Genomic DNA, 20,657 nt, shown 5'->3' on the forward strand with positions numbered 1-20,657 from the left:
TGACTGTGGAGGGGAATCTGATTGTAGACGGGCACTTGGTGTCCTGCTATGCCCTGCAATGTCGCCAGTACCTTGCCCATCTCCCTTTCGCCCCCTACAGGTTCCTCCACAAACTGCGCTCTTACGTCCCCTTCTTTGCAAAGCTGTTCCCTCTACAACACCAGAAAGATGAAGAGGGCATGCACTGGTATGCCATTGCATCAGTGTTAATTTTGGCAGCTATTTTAGATTTAGTCTTAGTCTTAGTCTTTAGACGAAAATGCATATTAGTTTTAGTCACTTTTAGTCATTTTTATCCTCCTTAGTTTTAGTCTAGTTTTCGTCGACGAAGTCTCATTACATTTTAGTCTAGTTTTAGTCACATTTAAAAGTCCATCTTATAGCCACATTAAACTCCTTTACTTCCCTTCTCAGGCCCGGGGACCCCTTGTGTTGTGTCTACAACTGCATAATAGTCAAGCTTGCAGTACTTAAACTGTGGATGCAATTAGTCTCTAAAATACAGATCTCCTATATGCCTACAGCTGAATTCCAATTAATTCAACGTAAATAATAATTTTAAGGCAATACTTAATTAACAGTATTATCATTAAAATATAAGAGAATATCAAGTCTAGATTTTGAAGATTCAAATGATGTGATAACACACTACAACTACTATGCCTACCTGGCCTTAGTTAAATCAACCACATATCCTCCATATGAATTGCGGTGCAATCTGATAACCAACATATTTAGCTAGACAGATAGTTTGAGAGTTGAAAGTAATGCCAATGATAATAACAATTGCATAAATAGACAAGGATATGTAAACCAATCACGTAATCATTTATTTTTTCTTGATTAATGTCATGCGTGGCCTGTCCTATAGTCCATTCTGCAATGCGTTTACTAGCTAGTTATCGATAGCTAGTATAACTTAGCTAGCAATCAATAGCTAGTATAACTTAGCTATGCTACCTCATAGTTAGCTAACGTTAGCTAGCTAAACGTTTTGGAACTCATTTGCCAAGCCAAACGGGAGGTTTCAATCGAAAATGACTAGCTAGTTGTACAAGCTGACACAACATATACACTCGACTGCCCTTTTGAAGTTAACTTAACGTTGGCTAATATATTCTAATAACTAGTTAACATTAGCTAATTATCATTGACAGTTACTAGCTCATTTACCTTGGCATAAATGGCAGGTTTGTCTTGTGCGCTTTCAGGTGCCTCTTGTTGTGTTCTTCCCACCTATTCTGAAGCCACAAGGTTTCTCTCCGGTTATTGCGGTGCATTGTGTTTTATTTTCTGTCAAGTTATAATTAAAGACTGTCCAGATATCTATTCTTATTTTTCTTCCAGTACCGAGTGCTTGAACTTCAGCCATCATAACGTCTGTTAGGGCGTCACTTGCATGTCGGGGCATCTCAGGGAGTGGAGGAGGGATAGATACAGGACCGGGCAACATTCAACCAATGATGTGCATACAAGTTTAGAAAAAAAAACAAAACAATTGTGACTTAGTCAAACACCAACATTTTCGTCTCGTCTCGTCTCGTCAACGAAAGTTAAAATAGATTTAGTCATAGTTTTTATTTATAAGGATCCGTTTTCGTCACGTCTTAGTCTCGTGAAAAAGGTCGTTAACGAATATTTTTCGTCATAGTTTTCGTCAACGAAATTAACACTGCATTGCATGGCACCAGGTGGGCAAGTGGTTTGATTACCCCTTTGGAAAGACCTGCTACCCTAGAGAGCTGCAGCAGTACCACTATCCCTGAGCATCTCCTGTCATCCTGAGCCAACCCTTGGTTTCTGATTTTGTCAAGCACAAAGAATACCCTCACAATGGTAATGTTCCTTCACACAGGACAGTTGAATAGAATGATTGAATCATGGAAAGAGAAAGTAGTCGATACTGCATCATTTTGTATGCATTTTTTTATTTGGATAAGTTCAACACTTCAAGTTCAACAACTGTCTTGTCCCAAACCCTGGTCACTGCAGTCATTTACCGCCCCCCAAAACCTTACCCTGCTTTCCCCTCCGACCTGTCTGAATTTCTCACACAACTCTGCGCCATCTCTCCATCCGTTCTGCTACTTGGTGACTAACATACACGTCGACTCATCTAACTCCACAACCTCTACAGAACTCCTGTACATTTTTAACTTCAACAACAGGTCGATTTTCCTACCCATAAAAAAAGGACACACACTTGACCTGGTCTGCAGCTCAGGCATCACCACCAGCAACCTAACCAGCACCAACCTCACCATCTCTGACCATCTGGCTATCACCATGGACATGGACCCTACCCCCCATATTAAGCAAAATCGCACCCTAACATTCCGGAACATCAAGTCCATCAACCTCCCCTCGTTCTCCTCCACCTTGGCTGCCACTATCTCTGCCTCTGCCCCTATTACCACTGCCTCTCCCACTGCCCTGGTCAATTACTATAAGTGTAACACCAGGTTCTCGGATCAACCAGTGGTAAAGCACCAAAGAAGAGTCACAGAGTCAGTCAATAAGTTAACAATTTATTAAGATGACCATTGGGCACACAAAGGGGAGTTTGGGGGATAACTGCTCTACTTTCAGGGGCTAAGACACGCTAGGAGCTCACAGCAAAGTGAATACACTACAAATCAACAGTTGCAAAGTTTAAAGTGAGTTAGAATCTCAACCATGACACAAATCACACAGCAACCCGAAAAAGCCTAAAAGCAAGCAGCTAAACCCCCTAGCTACAGCCAGTGGCCCGTAGATGGTTATGGCAATACATAGATTAAAAGCTTTGTTCTTTATTAAGTTAATTCCCAAGACTTAGATTAAAAATAGGGCTATCAATGCTGATCTTAAAACACCAAGCTGGCCGCTGGCTGAGCCACTTAAAAGTAGTAGATGGCATAAACAAACTCAAAAGAAATAAACTCCAACAGTACAATCATCATGCCAAACAATTCCACTGCCACATGCAAACAACAATCACATGACAATCAAACTAAATAAACTGCACGCCATCTACCTTACCCCCGTGCATAAAGGAGACCAAGAAAACCAAGAGAACCAAGAGGGAGTGGATTGTTTGCAGACAGTTTTTATATGGCAGTCTTCTTCCACTCTCCTCATTACTTCCTGCACTTCCTGCTTAAACGCGTTGGCTCCCCCGCTGTATTGGTCCCGGTATTACACCCTCATCAGTCCATCCTCTTACACCCCCCACCACTTTTCTCCAGCCCATCCTTGGGCTGACCTCAAGCCTCGCTGTATCGCTGTGGTGGGATGCCCTTAGTCGTGCGTTGTGATGTCCGCGGTTCCCGGAGCTCGGGGATCACAGGATCTTCCCCAGATGGCGTTGTGATGGATGGCTGTGGTGGGCCGGTGGGTGGCTGTAGTTGTGGTGGGCCGGTGGGTGGCTGTAGTTGTGGTGGCCCGGTGGGTGTGGTGGCCCAAGTCGACCAAGGGGTCAACCATCTGGTTGGCAGGAACATCCCAGAGGTTGATGGTCCGGGTTCTTCGGATTCAGCAGCAGCTTCCCCTTCCTGCGCAGGTGCCTGCAAAACCAGAGGACAAGGCCGAAGCAACTTCCGATGCAACACCCTTTCCTTCCCTCCCCCCTTTTCAGGTGTAACCACATAAACTGGAATATCAGGATTAGGCTGTTTAACCACAACATATGGAATACTATGCCAGAAGTTAGCCAGTTTACCTTGTCCCTTAGGACCAACATTACGCACCAAAACCCTTTCTCCTATCATTAAGGGCCCTAGAAGGCCTTGGTTATCATGTTGCCTCTTTTGGTGCTGTCCTGCCCCTGCATTCAACTCACCCGCTCTCTTGTAGGCATAGTACAGGCGCTCGTGATGTCTCTTCACCCATTCTTCCACAGTGTTCCGTTCATCCAATGGACCACCCATCATGACATCCACTGGGACCCTGGCATGTCTTCCGAACATGAGGTATGAAGGTGTGTAACCTGTCGAGCTGTGGATAGTGTTGTTATAAGCATGAAGCATCTCGGATAGATAGTCAGCCCACCTGTTCTTTTTCTCATCCACTAGAGTACCCAGCATGCCCAAGAGAGTGCGGTTGAATCGTTCTGTGAGGCCGTTACCTTCCGGATGGTAAGGGGTAGTATGACTCTTTTTACAGCCATATAGATCACAGAGCTGCCTTACTACCTTTGCTTAAAAGTTTGGACCTTGATCAGCATGGAAGCGGGCTGGACAGCCAAAGTTCTGGATTACCTGCTGCCACATCACTCTCACTGTTGTTGCAGCGGTCTGATCTCGGGTGGCTGCAGCCCATGCAAACTTGGTAAAGTGATCTGTTAGGACCAAGATGTTTTGGGCTCCCCCTACTGATGCTTCTAGGGACAGAAAGTCCATGGTGATCAACTCGAGGGGGTATGAGGCTCTAATGGGTGTGAGGCCCACCGCAGATGTACTAGGCCTTTTTCTAAGGGTGCACTGTTGACATTCTGAGCACCACTTCTGAATATCTGCCGACATGTGGGCCCAGTAATAACTGGCCTGCAGTGTTTTCAGAGTCTTTTCTGCTGCAAAGTGCCCCATGTTATCATGACCACTAGTAAAGGCCTCTTTCTGTTGATTTTGGGGGAGCACCAGCTGGGAGCGCCGCATGCGGGTATTGGGGTCTTGGGTCTGCCGGTACAGCACTCCCTCTCGCAGTTGTAACCGGGGCATCTCCCTCATCAGCCTCAGGACTTGAGGATTCTCTCGTTGCCGTTCAGCTGCCTTAAGGGGTCGCTTGGTCTGAAAGAAGAACAGCACACGTGAGATCACAGAGTCTTGCTGCTGCAGTTCAGCCCACCTTGCTGTTGACCAGCTCTGCCCTATCCAGGACCCTTTAGCAGAGGGAGGATTGCCTTGCGCTGGCAATGAAGCTGCATCAGAAACCCCTGCAAGGCACGCCTGCACCACCTCAACAGTCACCTCTTGGAACCCAGGGATCTCCATGCCATCCTCTCCTTCCTGCGTCATTGCAGCACCTACTGGATAACGGGAGAGAGCATCAGCGTTCCCATTAGATTTGCCTGAACGATGTTTGACTTGAAAGTTATAGCTTGCTAGCCGGGCTACCCAGCGCTGCTCCACAGACCCCATTCGAGCTGTCCCAAGATGTGCAAGGGGATTATTGTCAGTATAGACTGTGAAGTCAGACCCGAGCAGGTATTCATGAAACTTTTCAGTTATAGCCCATTTGAGTGCTAGCAGCTCTAGTTTAAATGAACTATAGTTGGCATCATTGCGCTCTGCACCCTGGAGCCCTCTGCTGGCATAAGCAATTACTTTCTCTTGGCCCTCTTGAACTTGAGAGAGTACTGCTCCTAACCCCTGGAGGCTTGCATCGGTGTAAAGCAGGAAGGGTAGTGTGAAGTCAGCAAAACTCAAAATTGGAGCCTGGGTTAGGCCGTGTTTCAGGGATACAAAGGCAGCTTCACATTCCTCTGTCCAATTCCAAGCAGGGCCAGAGGTTCTTGCTTTAGATTTTTTAGTTGGACGCCCCCGCTGAAGTTTGTGCAAAGGTAAAGCCCTGTGGGAGAACCCTTCGACAAACCTGCGATAATACCCTGCCAGGCCTAAGAATGCTCGCAGCTCGGTTGGAGAGGTTGGCACTTTCCAATGTTGGACAGCTGTCACTTTGTCCGGGTCCGGAGCTATACCCGCTTCTGACACTATGTGGCCCAAGTAGTGGACGCTGCTTTGGAGGAGCTTGCATTTACCTGGCTTCAGCTTTAATCCCTGATTGGATAGGCGAGAAAAGACAAAGTCAAGTCGGTCCAGATGTGTGTCAAAGTCAGCAGCAAAGACAATTACATCATCCAAATATATTAGTAGCGATTGATAATTGTACTCCCCTAAACAACTTTCCATCAACCGCTGAAAAGTAGCAGGTGCATTACACAAACCAAATGGCATCCGTTGGAATTCAAATAGTCCCATTGGGGTTGTGAAGGCAGTTTTTTCTATGTCCTTGTCATCTACTTTGACTTGCCAATAGCCGGCAGCAAGGTCTAAGGTAGAATACCAACGGGCTTTCTTCAAACTGGTTAAGGCTTCCTCAACCCGTGGCAGAGGGTATGAATCTTTCCTTGTCACTTGATTCAATTGCCTATAATCCACACAAAAGCGGATGGAGCCATCTTTCTTCCGCACTATGACAATTGGGGAAGACCATGGACTGGAACTTGGCCTGACGACATCAGCCTCCAACATCTGCTTTAGCAAGGCCCTGACCTCACCGTATAGGTTTGGGGGAATCTGTCGGTACCGCTGCCTGATGGGGGCTGCATCACCTGTTGGAATTTGGTGCAAGATGGTATCTGTACAGCCATAATCTTCATCATGCTTCGAAAAGACAGACTGATGCTTGTCTAACAATGCTGCCAATTTCGTCCTCTCTTCCGCTGACAATGCAACCCCTTCAAGGTCAAATGCAGGTGGGGGATGGGCCTCCGTGTGCCTCTGTGCTGTCCCTGTTACTGTCACATTGGTTTCAATCTGGGCCTCAACTGTATTCCCCCGCACTACTTGCAGCTCAGGGCCATCATCATACACTTCACAGGAGTCTAAAGCCAGCAGTTCACCCAATCTTTGGTACGGATACACCACCAGTGGAGAGTTACTGATGTTGCGTACACGCACCTGCATTCTTCCGCTCTTGATAGTCACCAGGGCACGGGCCACCAGAAGTCCGTCTCGCGTGGGCAGAGGCTCCATTAGGGCTTCATGACTTCAGCCACAAGGACCCCTCCTGGCTCGGCAATTCAGGAGCAGTTCACGGTTGCCTGGCACAGTGACAGGGCGCCGGCCGGCCAGGCGTGCATAGCCTACGAATCCCTCCGGGGAAACGAAGTCCTGCTCCCTCTGGCAGATGTGCATGGCTTTTTGCCACATGACCTTGCCCAGTTCGTTCATGGATGGTTGTCTCTTCATTTCACAGGGAGCTGTGTCCTGGAACAAAACTTGCCATACTTGCTTAATTACATTCATGCCCACTAGCCCCGGCACATTTATACAGCCATCCTTAACAACAATTACCCCCACATTTGATAGGGTTACCCCCGCTACATCCATTTGTAGGGCTACATACCCCAGATATGGAATCTCTTTCCCATTGGCAGCCCTCAACTTTAGCCAGGAGGTGGGATCTTTCAGGTGCTGGCCATGCTTCCCAAAATGCGTCTCGAACCACTCCTGACGCATCATGGACACCTGGGAGCCGGTATCCAGGAGGCAGGAGACCTCTATTCCATCCATGGACACCTGGATCATGGGGCACTCCCCCACAAGACCGGAACGGGGCAGAGTGGAGAGCGAATCAGGTGCTGGCTGGGGCATAGTGGCGTGTGCCTCATGGACCGTGTGGGGCAATGCTGGGGGTGGCTTAAACATCGCTTGTGTCAGGGTGGAGTGTGACTTACATATGGACTGTGGCAATGTAGAATGTGGATCCTTTACCATTGGGCCTGCCGTTTGATCCACAACAGCAGGGCAAACTAGTTTAACTGGCCCTGGGGGTTCTGTTGGGAGTACTGGGCGTTTTGGCTGGGGCAGTGCCGAGCAATGTGGCCAGGAACTCTGCAGTTATAGCAGATGGGGCGTCCTTGTTCATCATACTCACAGGGTCTCGAGTGGGGTCCTGTCCTTTGATGCCTAGGGCTTGGCGAATAACTTCGGGATCTTTGAGGGACATGGAGAGTGGATGGTGGCTGGTGTTGTGGTGCCTTCTCAAACCTCACTTTCTGGATCTCATCCCTGATACCCTGCAGGAGAGACTGAGACAGACTGCTCACCTGGGTTTCAACTTTGGCCAGCTCAGTTTTTAATTCTGCTTTGAGCCTTTGTAGAGCGTCTTCCCAGGGTTGTTTGGTTGGGGCTGCGTTCACCATCCCACAACAGGCTTGGCCATCTTCCTCCAGTCCCGCACGCAATATTGCCTCCTTTTTGACATCTAAAAATGTAAGTGTATTATCCAACGTCACCTTCATTCTTAGGTCTCTCCTCAGGCCATCATCATATAGCCCTGCCAGGAACTGGTCTTGCATCAGCACCTCTGGGTTCCGGATGTTTTCGGTGTCTTTTATCATCATCTTCTGCCAGCATTCCTGGAGGCGAAGTGCAAAAACCCTCACACTTTCTGCAGCCTGTTGCCTACAAGTGAAGAAAAGAGAGCGAGCGACAGAAGCAGGGGCCGTACGGGCATACAACTCTTCTAGCTTTTTGAACACCTTCTCCACTGTATTTCTTTCCCCTTCAGGCAAAATTGCCATCTCCCGCTTTGCTTCCCCCTCTAAGGAATTGACAACCCAGTCCAACTGACTATCTGCTGGGATGGCATACATTCTAAACCACATCTGTACATCATTTTTCCACTGTTTAAAAGTCACTTAATTGTCCCCTCTCCCCCCAGAGAATCTAGAACAAGGCATCATAAATGGTACAAAAGAAGGCATTGAAAAAGCTCTTGGTATCCGCTCTCCTTCATTCTGATTTATGGACATCTTCAATGGGCTAAACCACTTGTGTTGATCCTGCCGACTACGCCAGATGTAACACCAGGTTCTCGGATCAACCAGTGGTAAAGCACCAAAGAAGAGTCACAGAGTCAGTCAGTAAGTTAACAATTTATTAAGATGACCATTAGGCACACAAAGGGGAGTTTGGGGGATAACTGCTCTACTTTCAGGGGCTAAGACACGCTAGGAGCTCACAGCAAAGTGAATACACTACAAATCAACAGTTGCAAAGTTTAAAGTGAGTTAGAATCTCAACCATGACACAAATCACACAGCAACCCGAAAAAGCCTAAAAGCAAGCAGCTAACCCCCCTAGCTACAGCCAGTGGCCCGTAGATGGTTATGGCAATAAATAGATTAAAAGCTTTGTTCTTTATTAAGTTAATTCCCAAGACTTAGATTAAAAATAGGGCTATCAATGCTGATCTTAAAACACCAAGCTGACCGCTGGCTGAGCCACTTAAAAGTAGTAGATGGCGTAAACAAACTCAAAAGAAATAAACTCCAACAGTACAATCATCATGCCAAACAATTCCACTGCCACATGCAAACAACAATCACATGACAATCAAACTAAATAAACTGCACGCCATCTACCTTACCCCCGTGCATAAAGGAGACCAAGAAAACCAAGAGAACCAAGAGGGAGTGGATTGTTTGCAGACAGTTTTTATATGGCAGTCTTCTTCCACTCTCCTCATTACTTCCTGCACTTCCTGCTTAAACGCGTTGGCTCCCCCGCTGTATTGGTCCCGGTATTACACCATCAGTCCATCCTCTTACATAAGGATGCACTCTCCTCCTGTTTTGATGTCCTCGCCGCCACAAAATCAAAACTCATCTCCTTCACACACTCCTCCCCCTGGTACACTGACCAACTTCGCCACCTCAAAGTACAGGGCCGTCAACTGGAACGTCTTGCCAACAAAACTGGACTCACTGTTCACCTTGATGCCCTCATACTCCACCAACAACAATATAAAGATGCCCTCAACACTGCTCGCTCCTCTCACTACTCCTCCATCATCCAATCTGGCTCCAACCACCCCAAAACACTTTTCTCCACCATCAACAAACTTCTCAAGTCCATGGACACCATCTCCACCTCCTTCACCACCAGCAAATGCAACTCATTTTCTATCCTTCTTCCATGACAAAATCATCGCAATACACAACCAGCCACCCCCCCAGCCTTCAACATGACCCTCCCCTACTTCCAAGCCACTCACTCTCTTCCTTCAGTTCAATCACTGAAACCGACCTCTCCTCCATAGTCTCCAGCATGAAGACCTCCACCTGTGCCCTTGACCCCCTCCCCTCTTCAGTCAAGGTCTTCCTCCCCCACTCTCCCCACTCATCACCATCATCAACTCCTCACTGTCCTCTGGTCTTGTAACCCCCCCCCCCCCCACTCAAGCTCGCTGCTGTCACCCCCGTACTGAAAAAACCTGGTCTTGACCCCGACATCCCCAGCAACTACCAGCCCATCTCCAACCTCCCCTACCTGTCCAAAGTCCTTGAGAGAGCTGAAGTCCCACTTAGATCTCCATAATCTCTACAAACCCATCCAATCCTGCTTCCGCTCAAAACACAGAACAGAAACCGCCCTACTGACCGCCCTCTCTGCTGACTCTGGCTTCCTCACCATCCTCATCCTTCTTGACCTCAGCGCCATCCTCCTCTCACGTCTCCAGCACTCTCTTGACATAAATGGCATCGCCCTCTCCTGGTTCACCTCATATCTCTCAGACCGTCATCAATTCATCGCCATAAAAAACTGTAAATCTTCCACCTCCCCAGTCACTCGCGTTGTCCCCCAAGGTTCCGTGCTTGGTCCCCTCCTCTTCATCATTTACATCCTTCCCCTTGGACAAATCATCCGTCGACATGGTCTCCATTTCCACTGCATCAATGTCAGCCCCTCCACCCAGGTCCGCAACCTTGGAATCATCCTCGACCCCACCCTCTCTTTCCTACTCCACACCAACCACTTCACCAAAACGGCCTTCTTTCACCTCAGGAACATTGCAAGCCTCCGGCCCTCCCTGTCCTCTGCCACCACGGAAATTCTCATCTATGCCTTCATAACCTCCAGACTCGACTACTGCAACAGCATCTTTTATGGCTCACCCAACAAAATCCTCAATAAACTCCAATATGTCCAGAACTCTGCCGCTCGACTGCTCACCTCCACCGCTGTGAACACATCACCCCAGTCCTCCACAACCTCCACTGGCTCCCGGTCAAATACAAAAATATTACTCATCACCTACAAAGCCCTAGATAACCTGGCACCTCCCTACCTCTCAGACCTCTTCCCCGGCCACGCCCCAGCCTGTTACCTCAGCAAACACTCCCAAGACCATCAGGACCTGGGGTGACAGAGCCTTTTCAGACGCTGCACCCTCCCTCTGGACCGCCCACCCTATCCACATCCATCAGGCTCCCACCCTACCATCGTTCAAACAAGCCCTTAAAACCTACCGCTTCAAACTTGCCTTCGCCTGCTTACCCCTGTTCCCTTCTCTCCATTCCATGTCTTGTTCTGCACAGCTTCTCTAATTTTCTTTTTTTTTACTAAAATGTTCTGTTTGTTTTGTTTTGTTTGCTCTTTTTATGTTTTTTTGTTTTGTTTGTTCTGCCCTATGTAAAGTGTATTTGGGTACAAACATATCCCCCAAATTCAGAAAGAATGGCTATCTGCCAAGTTAGCTATGTAGCGAGGGAGCTAGGTCAACTATATTAGCAATTTTTTGCCATTTCCTTTTGTGTGAAAACGTTTGGCTTAACAAAGGGTTTGTTGGAACAGTAGGCAGAATAACATAATATACCGATCAAACCTTATTATGACCGCTGCACAAGGTGAGAGAATGATTATGGACAGATTATGAAATCAACTCACAGGCCAACCACCCTGTGCTGAGTGACATATTTAACACCCGGGGATGGCCTACAGAAGTCACACCACATCAACACGATGCAATAAGCTAACTTAATATACTTGAATTTCCAACAAAAAGCACATTAATGGACAAAATAAAAAGACACCAGTACACAGGATTTACGAGACTACTACCACGGACAGGAGCTGTGTCTGTTCGTCTTGTTCCTGTTCCAGTATGCCTTGCCACTGACCCAGCCTGACCTTTCACAACCAATCAAACAAGGCAGGCCTGCTTAACGTATAATTGCGTTTTTTTAAATCACATGCATTTGATTTACTAATTGATTTTGTAAAATGAAAATAAATGTGTCAAAAATTATGAAAAATATTTTCAGTTTGATGATAAAAGATTATAGAGACATAGAGAAATAATTATAGAGAGATTATTCTTCATAATTCTTATACCATCAACAAAATATCCAATCTGATAGATATTCATTTAAAACAAACAAAAAAATCCTAAAATGGATATTAAGGTATAACCACAATACAACTAAGGAAGTTATAAAATGTTAATATAACCACACTTTTATAGGGGCAAAGGGTTTTCCAAATCTGAAGATCCCCATATCCCTCAGAAACCTGTATAATCTGAATCTGAAAATCTCGCTGGGGGGCCTAATTGAAAATCCTGTCAGGGGGCCCAGAATTCTTAGCATTCCTGTCACTGACACGCTAGACATTTAAGGACATATAGGACCACATATGGTGCAAAATATACATTTAAAGCAGTACATGTCTATAGCGATAGATAGATAGACCAGGGGTGTAACTTTCTATATCTACCTATATAGATTAAATTTGATACATGACGAAAGATGACTATTTTTGTATTGTTATTCCTACATAGCTTATATGTATGTATATTGTTTGCTTTAGCAATACTGTTTCTTATGGTCATGTCAATAAAGCAATTCGATTAGAACTGAACTGAACTGAGAGAGAGAGAGAGAGAGAGAGAGAGAGAGAGAGAGAGAGAGAGAGAGAGAGAGAGAGAGAGAGAGAGAGAGAGAGAGAGAGAGAGATCACTTCAGAGATTTACCAGTCAAGTTTAACGCACTGAAGTTCATCTTTTCACCTCGGGAGAGGGTGATGCTGTTTGTAGTACTCGTAACAAGTTGCATTCAGTAAAATGAGCTCATGTCTGTGGCAGGACAACAATCACACATCTATGTTTCAAGGACAGAAAAACATGATTGTTGTAAAGTTTTTTTGTTTTTGTTTGGCGAAACACTGTTTAATCAAGACGGTTATCAAATTCTAGTTAATTTACATTCCCAATAGATCATTGTTCAGTGATTAGCCTGTCATAATTAGCAGACATAAGGTGAGTGACGATCTGGGTTATGCTGGTGGAATTTACCGCGCTGACAGTTTCCCCACATCATCCCAGGCAGCAACCGAAACTGGAGGAACTGACCCTGATTTAAAACACATGTGAAGTGAAGTGTAGATGTCAAGGGTCATCATACACCACAGGATATAATATAATAATACAGACAATTATATCAATTAACATGTTTTTTATTATAAGAACAAGCACTTTTGATACGGTTTGATTAAATGTAACCCAAAGAGCTAAGACTATGCAAAAATAGCTTACTAATATAGCAAACGCTAAATTACGTAATTTCATATTTACAATTTAAATCTATTTACAAGTGATAATGGCAGAATTATCAAAATAATACTTATCCAACTACTAAAAATAATAACAATCATACACAATAACAGCTCCAACAGGTCAAAAGACCTGTGCTGTGGTTACTGTTGTCAGCAAAGCATACACATGGACTGAAGTATAAGAGAGATATTAGACTGAATAACATTGCCTCTAGATGCAGTTCCCTTAACGGTTCTACCTTCATTCAGCAATGTTCATTACAGTAGATACATATCATCTTCACAGGTAATAAGACTACTGACACATATGAGAGTTGGAACTGTTAGTGTGTAAAATAGACCAGGCTGCTCTACATAAATACGGACTGAATAAATACAGAGACAATAAGATGTTTCAGAGCCACAGACCTACAAAGGTATAGCACTGTGAGCACTTTGGCAAAGTTAGGTGACTGTCTGGATGCAAGAATTCCAAGGTTCATCTTTCTGATTTCAATATTATTGATATATATGTGTGTGTGTGTGTGTGTGTGTGTGTGTGTGTGTGTGTGTGTGTGTGTGTGTGTGTGAGAGCACGCCGACGTGTGTCTCTAGACTGTGGTGTGCATCGGTGCGCCTGGTGTGTGTGTGGCCGAGGTGGGCTGTGCTGATGAGGAGGAAGCGTCTCTTCGCAGCTCCTCCACTCTCTGCTGCAGCTCAGCTCTCAACACCAGCAGCTCCTTCAGACTCTGGTGCACCGGCACCTTGAAGAACACAACAGAGAAAGAGAGAGAGGGAGGGAGAGAAGAAAACAGAAGTACGGGTAAAAACAACAAAGGATCATTTCACTGAGGGTTACCTTTCAAAGAAGCCCCGTCTACTGTGTGATGCAAGTTACATTAGTATACAGGCCCACAGAGACATCACTTTACATCAGACACACGCTTACGCATCATCAGAGAACAGTATACATACAGTGGGGAAAATAAGTATTTGAACCCCTGCCGATTTCGCAAGTTTGGCCACTTGCAAATAAATGTGTGATCTATAATTGTAATGGTAGGTGTATTTTAACAGTGATAAATAGAATATCAACAAACAAATCCAGAAAACTGCATTTTATAACATTTATGACTTTATTTGTAATTGATGCAGAAAATAAGTATTTGAACCCCCAAGCAAACAGCAAGAATTCTGGCTCCCAATGACCAGTTATGTGCCCAAGAAGCACACAGATTAGTCCTCATTAGGCCTAACAAGGTACACCTGATCTCAACTGGTGACGTGTATAAAAGAAACCTGTCCAAAGAATCATACTTCACACCTTCAACCTCACCACCATGGGCAAGACCAAAGAGTTGACCAAGGACATCAGAGATAAGATTGTAGACCTGCACAAGGCTGGAATGGGTTACAAAACCATCGGCAAGCAGCTTGGTGAGAAGCAGACAACTATTGGTGCGATTATTCGTAAATGGAAGCAACACCAAACAACTGTCCATCGCTCTAGGTCTGGGGCTCCATGTAAGATATCCCCTCTTGCGGTATCGGTGATCATCCGAAAGGTGCAGAATAACCCCAGAACTACACAGGGGGAGCTTGTGAATGATCTCAAGGCAGCTGGGACCACAGTCACCAAGAAAACCATTGGCAACACACTACGCCGTAATGGTTTGAAGTACTGCAGAACTCGCAAGGTCCCCCTGCTCAAGGAAGCACATGTACAGGGCCGTCTGAAGTTTGCCAATGAACACTTGAATGATTCTAAGGAGGATTGGGAGACAGGATGTGGTCAGATGAGACCAAAATCAAGCTCTTTGGCATCAACTCGACTTGCCGCGTTTGGAGGGGGAAGAATGCTGAATATGACACCATCCCCACCGTCAAGCATGGAGGTGGAAACATTATGCTTTGGGGCTGTTTCTCTGCCAAGGGTACAGGACGACTCCACTGCATCGAGGGGACTATGGATGGGGCCATGTAATGTGGAATATTGGGCTTGAACCTCATTCCCTCATTCCCTCCCATTGAAAACGCAACCTTAAGGATTTGGAGAGGATCTGCAAAGAGGAGTGGACCAAAATCCCTCCTGAGATGTAGTTGGTCACTAGGTTTACACACAAGAAAAGTCTGACGTCTGTGCTTGCCAACAAGGGTTATTCCACCAAGTACTAAGTCATGTTTTGCTAGGGGTTCAAATACTTATTTTCTGCATCAAATGAAAATTAAGTCATAAATGTTATAAAATGCAGTTTTCTGGATTTTTTTGTTGATATTCTGTTTCTCACTGTTAAAATACACCTACTATTACAATTATAGATCACACATTTCTTTGCAAGTGGCCAAACTTGCGAAATCGGCAGGGGTTCAAATACTTATTTTCCCCACTGTATATCACAACATATGTTTGAAGAAAACCATGTAGAAACATGACAAGTAACATGAAGACAGCATTTAAAACCCTATATCACAACATATGTTTGAAAAAACATAAACCAGTCCGATGTTTCGTGTAAGTATTCTCTGTGATTCCCTCCCTGATGTACTGTATGTGTGTTGTGTGAATATTTATATAAACCTTGAAACTGTCTAGTAGGGAAAAGATGTGGTGTCCTATTGTGAGGGACCGACCTTGGTGGTGTAGTGGGGAAGAAGAGTGCAGGAGATGGTGGTGTTTCCGTACAAATATATACAGTACCAGTCAAAAGTTTGGACACACTTTCTCACACATGGTAGATGAAACTTTTTTTGTTTAGTACATCATTCCATATGTGTTCTTTCATAGTTTAAATGTCTTCAGTATTAATCTACAATGTAGAAAATAATAAAAGTAAAGAAAACACAAAAATGAAAGGTGTGTCCAAACTTTTGACTGGTACTGTATATATTTATTAATAAGGGCTCTATAGCACCCCAACTCATGTGCCCATGAAATAAAACAAACAAACAAATCAAACATACCGGCCGTACTCACAGGAACTCAAGTGCCTGGCACCCTGGGCACCTGCTTGGCCGATTAGGCCCAATTACCGGCACCTTTCTCAAGGCCCAAGCCAGGCCTCAAACTAGGCCCAGGCACTAAGCCCGGAACTAAGTACATATACTAGCCATATAGAAAATACATACATACACACACAAGGTACAACACAAGGCACAAAGACAAGGCACAACGACAAGGCACACAGACAAGGCACAAAGACAAGGCACACAGAACCAGGCACACAAAACAAGGCAAACGGTGTCCACACATCTAGACCCAAAACACTGTTTTACCTTCATGCCTCAACCAGTCCTCTTTGGTGCTCTTTAATGCCTCTCTGAAAATGTCTCTCTCAGCCAGTCCTCCTCTCATGAAACTGAGGCACCTGTTAAATAGGGCACAGCCACTTTGGCCAAAATCAGTCCAATTAGTTGCTCTTGGAGCCAACCACTCGTGTGGACGCCTTCTCACACCTATACTGACAAGGAGCCAGGCATTCATCTCTACTATAAGGAATGGACAGACCGCAAATTTCAGCAGTGATTGGTGTCACTCCCCTAGCCAAGACCACTATATAGGATGAAAGTTTTGAGTTATGGGAGTTCTCTGAATGGATGTCGAGACGCCAACCATCTCACCTGATGATGTCGAGACACCAACCATCTCACCTGATGATGTTGAGACACCAACCATCTCACCTGATGCATCTGCACACTGAAGGAGGAGAGCACGCCTTTCCCCGTACCAAATCAACTTAAACTTTGCCTGCACCAAATAAACTTAAACTTTGCCCTCACCAAGTAAACTTAGGTCAGAATTCAAAGCAGCAGAAATTTCACACATGCGCAGTGACAAAAAAAATGCATTTAAAGCCCCATCTGAACAACTGTTGAAAAGTTGTTTATGTTGTTGATGTCAGATTTAAACGCTTTAAAGTCTGTTTGACTCCCATTCATTCAGATAGGAGCCTGAAATAGCTGCCCAGAGGCGTTTGCAAAGATGGCTGCCGAGAGGCGAGACTTGCCAATAAGAACTTTGCTCAGAGCAACAGAAATCTGAGTTGCACTGCATGACTGCACCACTCACCTGTGGCCTCATGCGTGGGTTCCAGCGTACATAGTAGTTCACCCACAGCTCCAGGTGTCTGGTACTAGCCAGGGGGTACAGGACGTGGTGCTCGTAGGCCACATAGAATGGGTTGGTGAAGTCCTCCACCTGGCTGTTGATGTATGCCCACAGGGACACAGTCTTGGCGGGCACCTCCTAAGGAGAAACACAAATGGCAGATACAAAACGATATCACTCTTACGGCAGTTGCAAACAATATTACTCTTGATGATGTTCCTGACCTTGGATATTTTTTATCTGTGAAACTCCCTCCACAATATTTTGTGTCATTTACCTTTACATTTTGAACTTATGGTACAAAAAATGTGTGTAGACTGTAAATACTATACAAATTTAGTTCACATTATCCTAATTTCTTTCTTTTATTTATTTTTTCATGAATTTAGCTTGTTTTAAGTTAATCCGTTCCACTGAAGTGATTGTGTGTATCATTTAGACTTTTTATTTTAAATAGCAAAGGCCTGTACTTTGAGTATTCGCTCCTGCTCGCTGTTGTAAAGGAAGGTCCCAAAAAGACAGCTGTAGAGATGGTCCAACACAGTGATGAGAAACAGCTCATTGAACTCGAAAGCTGAGGGAAACTGTATAAAGAAAAATGTGATTATTATTACTACAGTCCAGAAGGATATAACCATGAAGAAATATAACGAAATTACTGCAATTCTGTAACATGATTCTGAACATCATCTTACAGTTCTTCTCAGTTGCTTTGGTACATTTCTCAAATCACCTTTAACATTTGCAGAATGAGGGCATTTCTCAAAACAATTAGTACAAACAAGACCACACAATGGATTATCTGCAAAAGCCTGTAACTTGCTCAAAATCCTTATCCTACATCCTAATATTTTACATCAATGAACGTGTCAGTGCCACCAGAAAGACACGTCCTAGTGTCATTGTTCACAAACAAGACAGTCAAAATGCTTAGCCATGTTGTCAATATAACAGTCTAATCTATATGTATTTTGTGATATGATCTATGGCTAAGGTTTTAATAACAATGATTGAAAATACACAAGGCTGCCCATTTTCTGTGAGGCATATATCAATTTCAACAGTCCAAAGTTACACATTGCTGCATGTGGACTGATTGCAAGAGATTGGACAGGATTCCCATTTATGCTTTTCTGGTTGAAAAGCATGTTGACAGACCAGGTCATTGCGATACAGAAAATAAAGACAAGGCTGTTTAACAGAACTGCATAGCACAAAGGAAAAATACAAAATTATACACGTAAACAGGAAACAACCGCTGTATGGGGTCCTTGGTCTCCTTGGCCTCTTCTACCTCTTCCTCTGTTTTGCCTCCTTTCCATTCCACCATGCAGCCTTACTCCTCTTCTTCCTCCTGGCCATTGACCCTGTTCATCTCCTTGTTGTTCTTCCATTGTCAGCAATGGTGACACTGTGCTGTGCTCTATGCTTGTCAGTTGAAGGTTAATGAGATGCACCCCTGAGCTATTTCAGAGAACTGGTTGATCACTGGTGGAATTCTTCACACATTCCCCTTCATAAGTGAAAGTCAAGATTCACCTGAGAGCAATTAATCAATTCAGGAGACATTTGCCAAAAAAGTCTAATAGAAATGTATAAAATATGCATGACAGATTATGACAACTGGTTCAACACTTTAGCATGTACTGAGTTTTGCAATGACCTAAAGGGTAGATGTTTTGGGGGCTAAGACTATTCAACAGAGAACCAGTACAGTACATTTTGATCAACATGACATAAGCAATTGATGATGTAAGAAACAGCAGACAATTGTACATGATCATTTGCATGAAAGGTGCCAAAGTATTTGCTATTTGTTTAAAAGAATGAGAACTTCCTTTTATGATGTGCGCAAGTGACTAGATGATGTGGCGGTTAAACAAGTAATGTTGAGAACTTCAATTCTGATCTGGGAAATGTACCAAAGCGACTGAGAAAATCTGTAAGTACATGTTACGTGGCAGTCTGTAGTAAACATATCTTGCCCGTTATCAACTCTACTTTGCTCCTTGACTACATTTAAAAACAACATTTATGAGTGCATATTTGCGTGTATCTAACTCACACTAGGATGTCATGATTACTAGACAAAGTAACACAATTTGAATTAATTTCCTTAAAAAAAAACAGCCACTGCATTGCCACTAGGGGGCAAGCAAAAGCTACGCTCCAAGCAGACTACCCACCTGTCTGGTCATCTGCCATACACCGTCCATGAACTGGACAAACAGCGGAGAGCGCTCGGAGTTGGCATGGTTCTGATCTCCATGCCCTACACGCTGGAAACAATACAAGACAGACCAGTCAAACCAAAGCGCTACAGCCTAATGACCTAATACACAGTGGTCCTCATAAGTACACTAATGAGGACTCACATCGTGGTCCTCATAAGTACACTAAATAAACCTAGTCACTTTGACGTGGAGAGACTGAAAGGAGGGACCTTTTTCATTCTTATTAGTACACAGGATTGATGGTGGCTGATGAGTATTGCATTTCACTAAATGTTCAAACCTTGCAAACTCAGATGTTACTAATGGATAAAGCCCCTTCCTGCACACAGAGGTGTCCAGTGGTGTCCAGAGCCATCATTTTAAAGCATGTCATGATTACCCTGAACATACACTTGGTAGTGCAATAATAACTTGAATTGAATTTAATGACAACAAGAGTGGACAAAGATGAATCTGTGTCCCATGATCACTGTCCTTGCTTCATGCTTAATACCAAAAGCTCTTGTACTACTCTCTCCTGGTGAGCTGATCAATGAATACATAACTAACACATAAAAAAAGCCACTTAAAAAAATGTCCCTCACAGCCTTCTGTACTCACTGAGGCAAAGCGGTATCCGAAGCTAAGCCACTCTTTCTCTACGAGGACCTGGAAGCCCCGGAGCGTGCGGTAGTGGCTGTCCAGCATCAGCATGGCCAGCGAGGTGAGCTGGGCTGTGCGGTCCCAGCCGTCGCTGCAGTGGACCACCACTGACGTCTTCCCCGACTCCAACCTGTCGGCGATGCGCACCGCCCCGGCCAGCAGCAACTGCCATAGAGAACAAACAGCTGCTTAGACACTGCTAAACGGGCTTGGGGGAGGTCAAAGTTGAACATAAAATGACTTAAAGGACATGAAGTTCCAGGATGACCACAGCTGTCAGTGACAACAATGGCACACCTATCGCCCAAAATACAAACCTACAACCAAGTCACTACAATCAGCAAATCTGATCATCTGAAACATCATCAACAAAATATACCTGAAGTGTGTACAAGGATGAGTACACAAACACTGAAACATCTTCTTACAAATTAATGAATTGGAGAAATGTGAACAAGAATGAAGAAGAAGGGGGGGGGCAAAGGAATATTTACATTACATTAAAATGTAATGATCTGGCAGAGGAACAAAACTATTGAACCCTGTGAACACTTTAAAACGGTTTTAGCAAAGGCCCCCTCTCACCCGAATGTACTC

General features: G+C 44.7%; 1 protein-coding gene across 1 annotated transcript in view; it reads right to left on the bottom strand.

Moving 5' to 3' along the window:
• Nucleotides 1–12,985: 12,985 nt before the first annotated feature.
• Nucleotides 12,986–20,657, bottom strand: part of LOC105893835 (myotubularin-related protein 1-like) — a 12,334-nt gene continuing 4,662 nt past the window's right edge. The window contains exons 2-7 of the mRNA XM_042708398.1: nt 20,646–20,654; nt 20,019–20,225; nt 19,371–19,463; nt 17,655–17,768; nt 17,146–17,322; nt 12,986–13,843 (exon numbers count right to left, since the gene is read on the bottom strand). Of these exons, the coding sequence (XP_042564332.1) occupies nt 13,691–13,843; nt 17,146–17,322; nt 17,655–17,768; nt 19,371–19,463; nt 20,019–20,225; nt 20,646–20,654 (753 nt within the window). The 3' untranslated portion in view covers nt 12,986–13,690. The remainder of the gene's footprint in view (nt 13,844–17,145; nt 17,323–17,654; nt 17,769–19,370; nt 19,464–20,018; nt 20,226–20,645; nt 20,655–20,657) is intronic.

The sequence above is a fragment of the Clupea harengus genome, chromosome 8, assembly GCF_900700415.2.
Source record: "Clupea harengus chromosome 8, Ch_v2.0.2, whole genome shotgun sequence".
In the NCBI taxonomy this organism is placed as follows: domain Eukaryota; kingdom Metazoa; phylum Chordata; class Actinopteri; order Clupeiformes; family Clupeidae; genus Clupea; species Clupea harengus.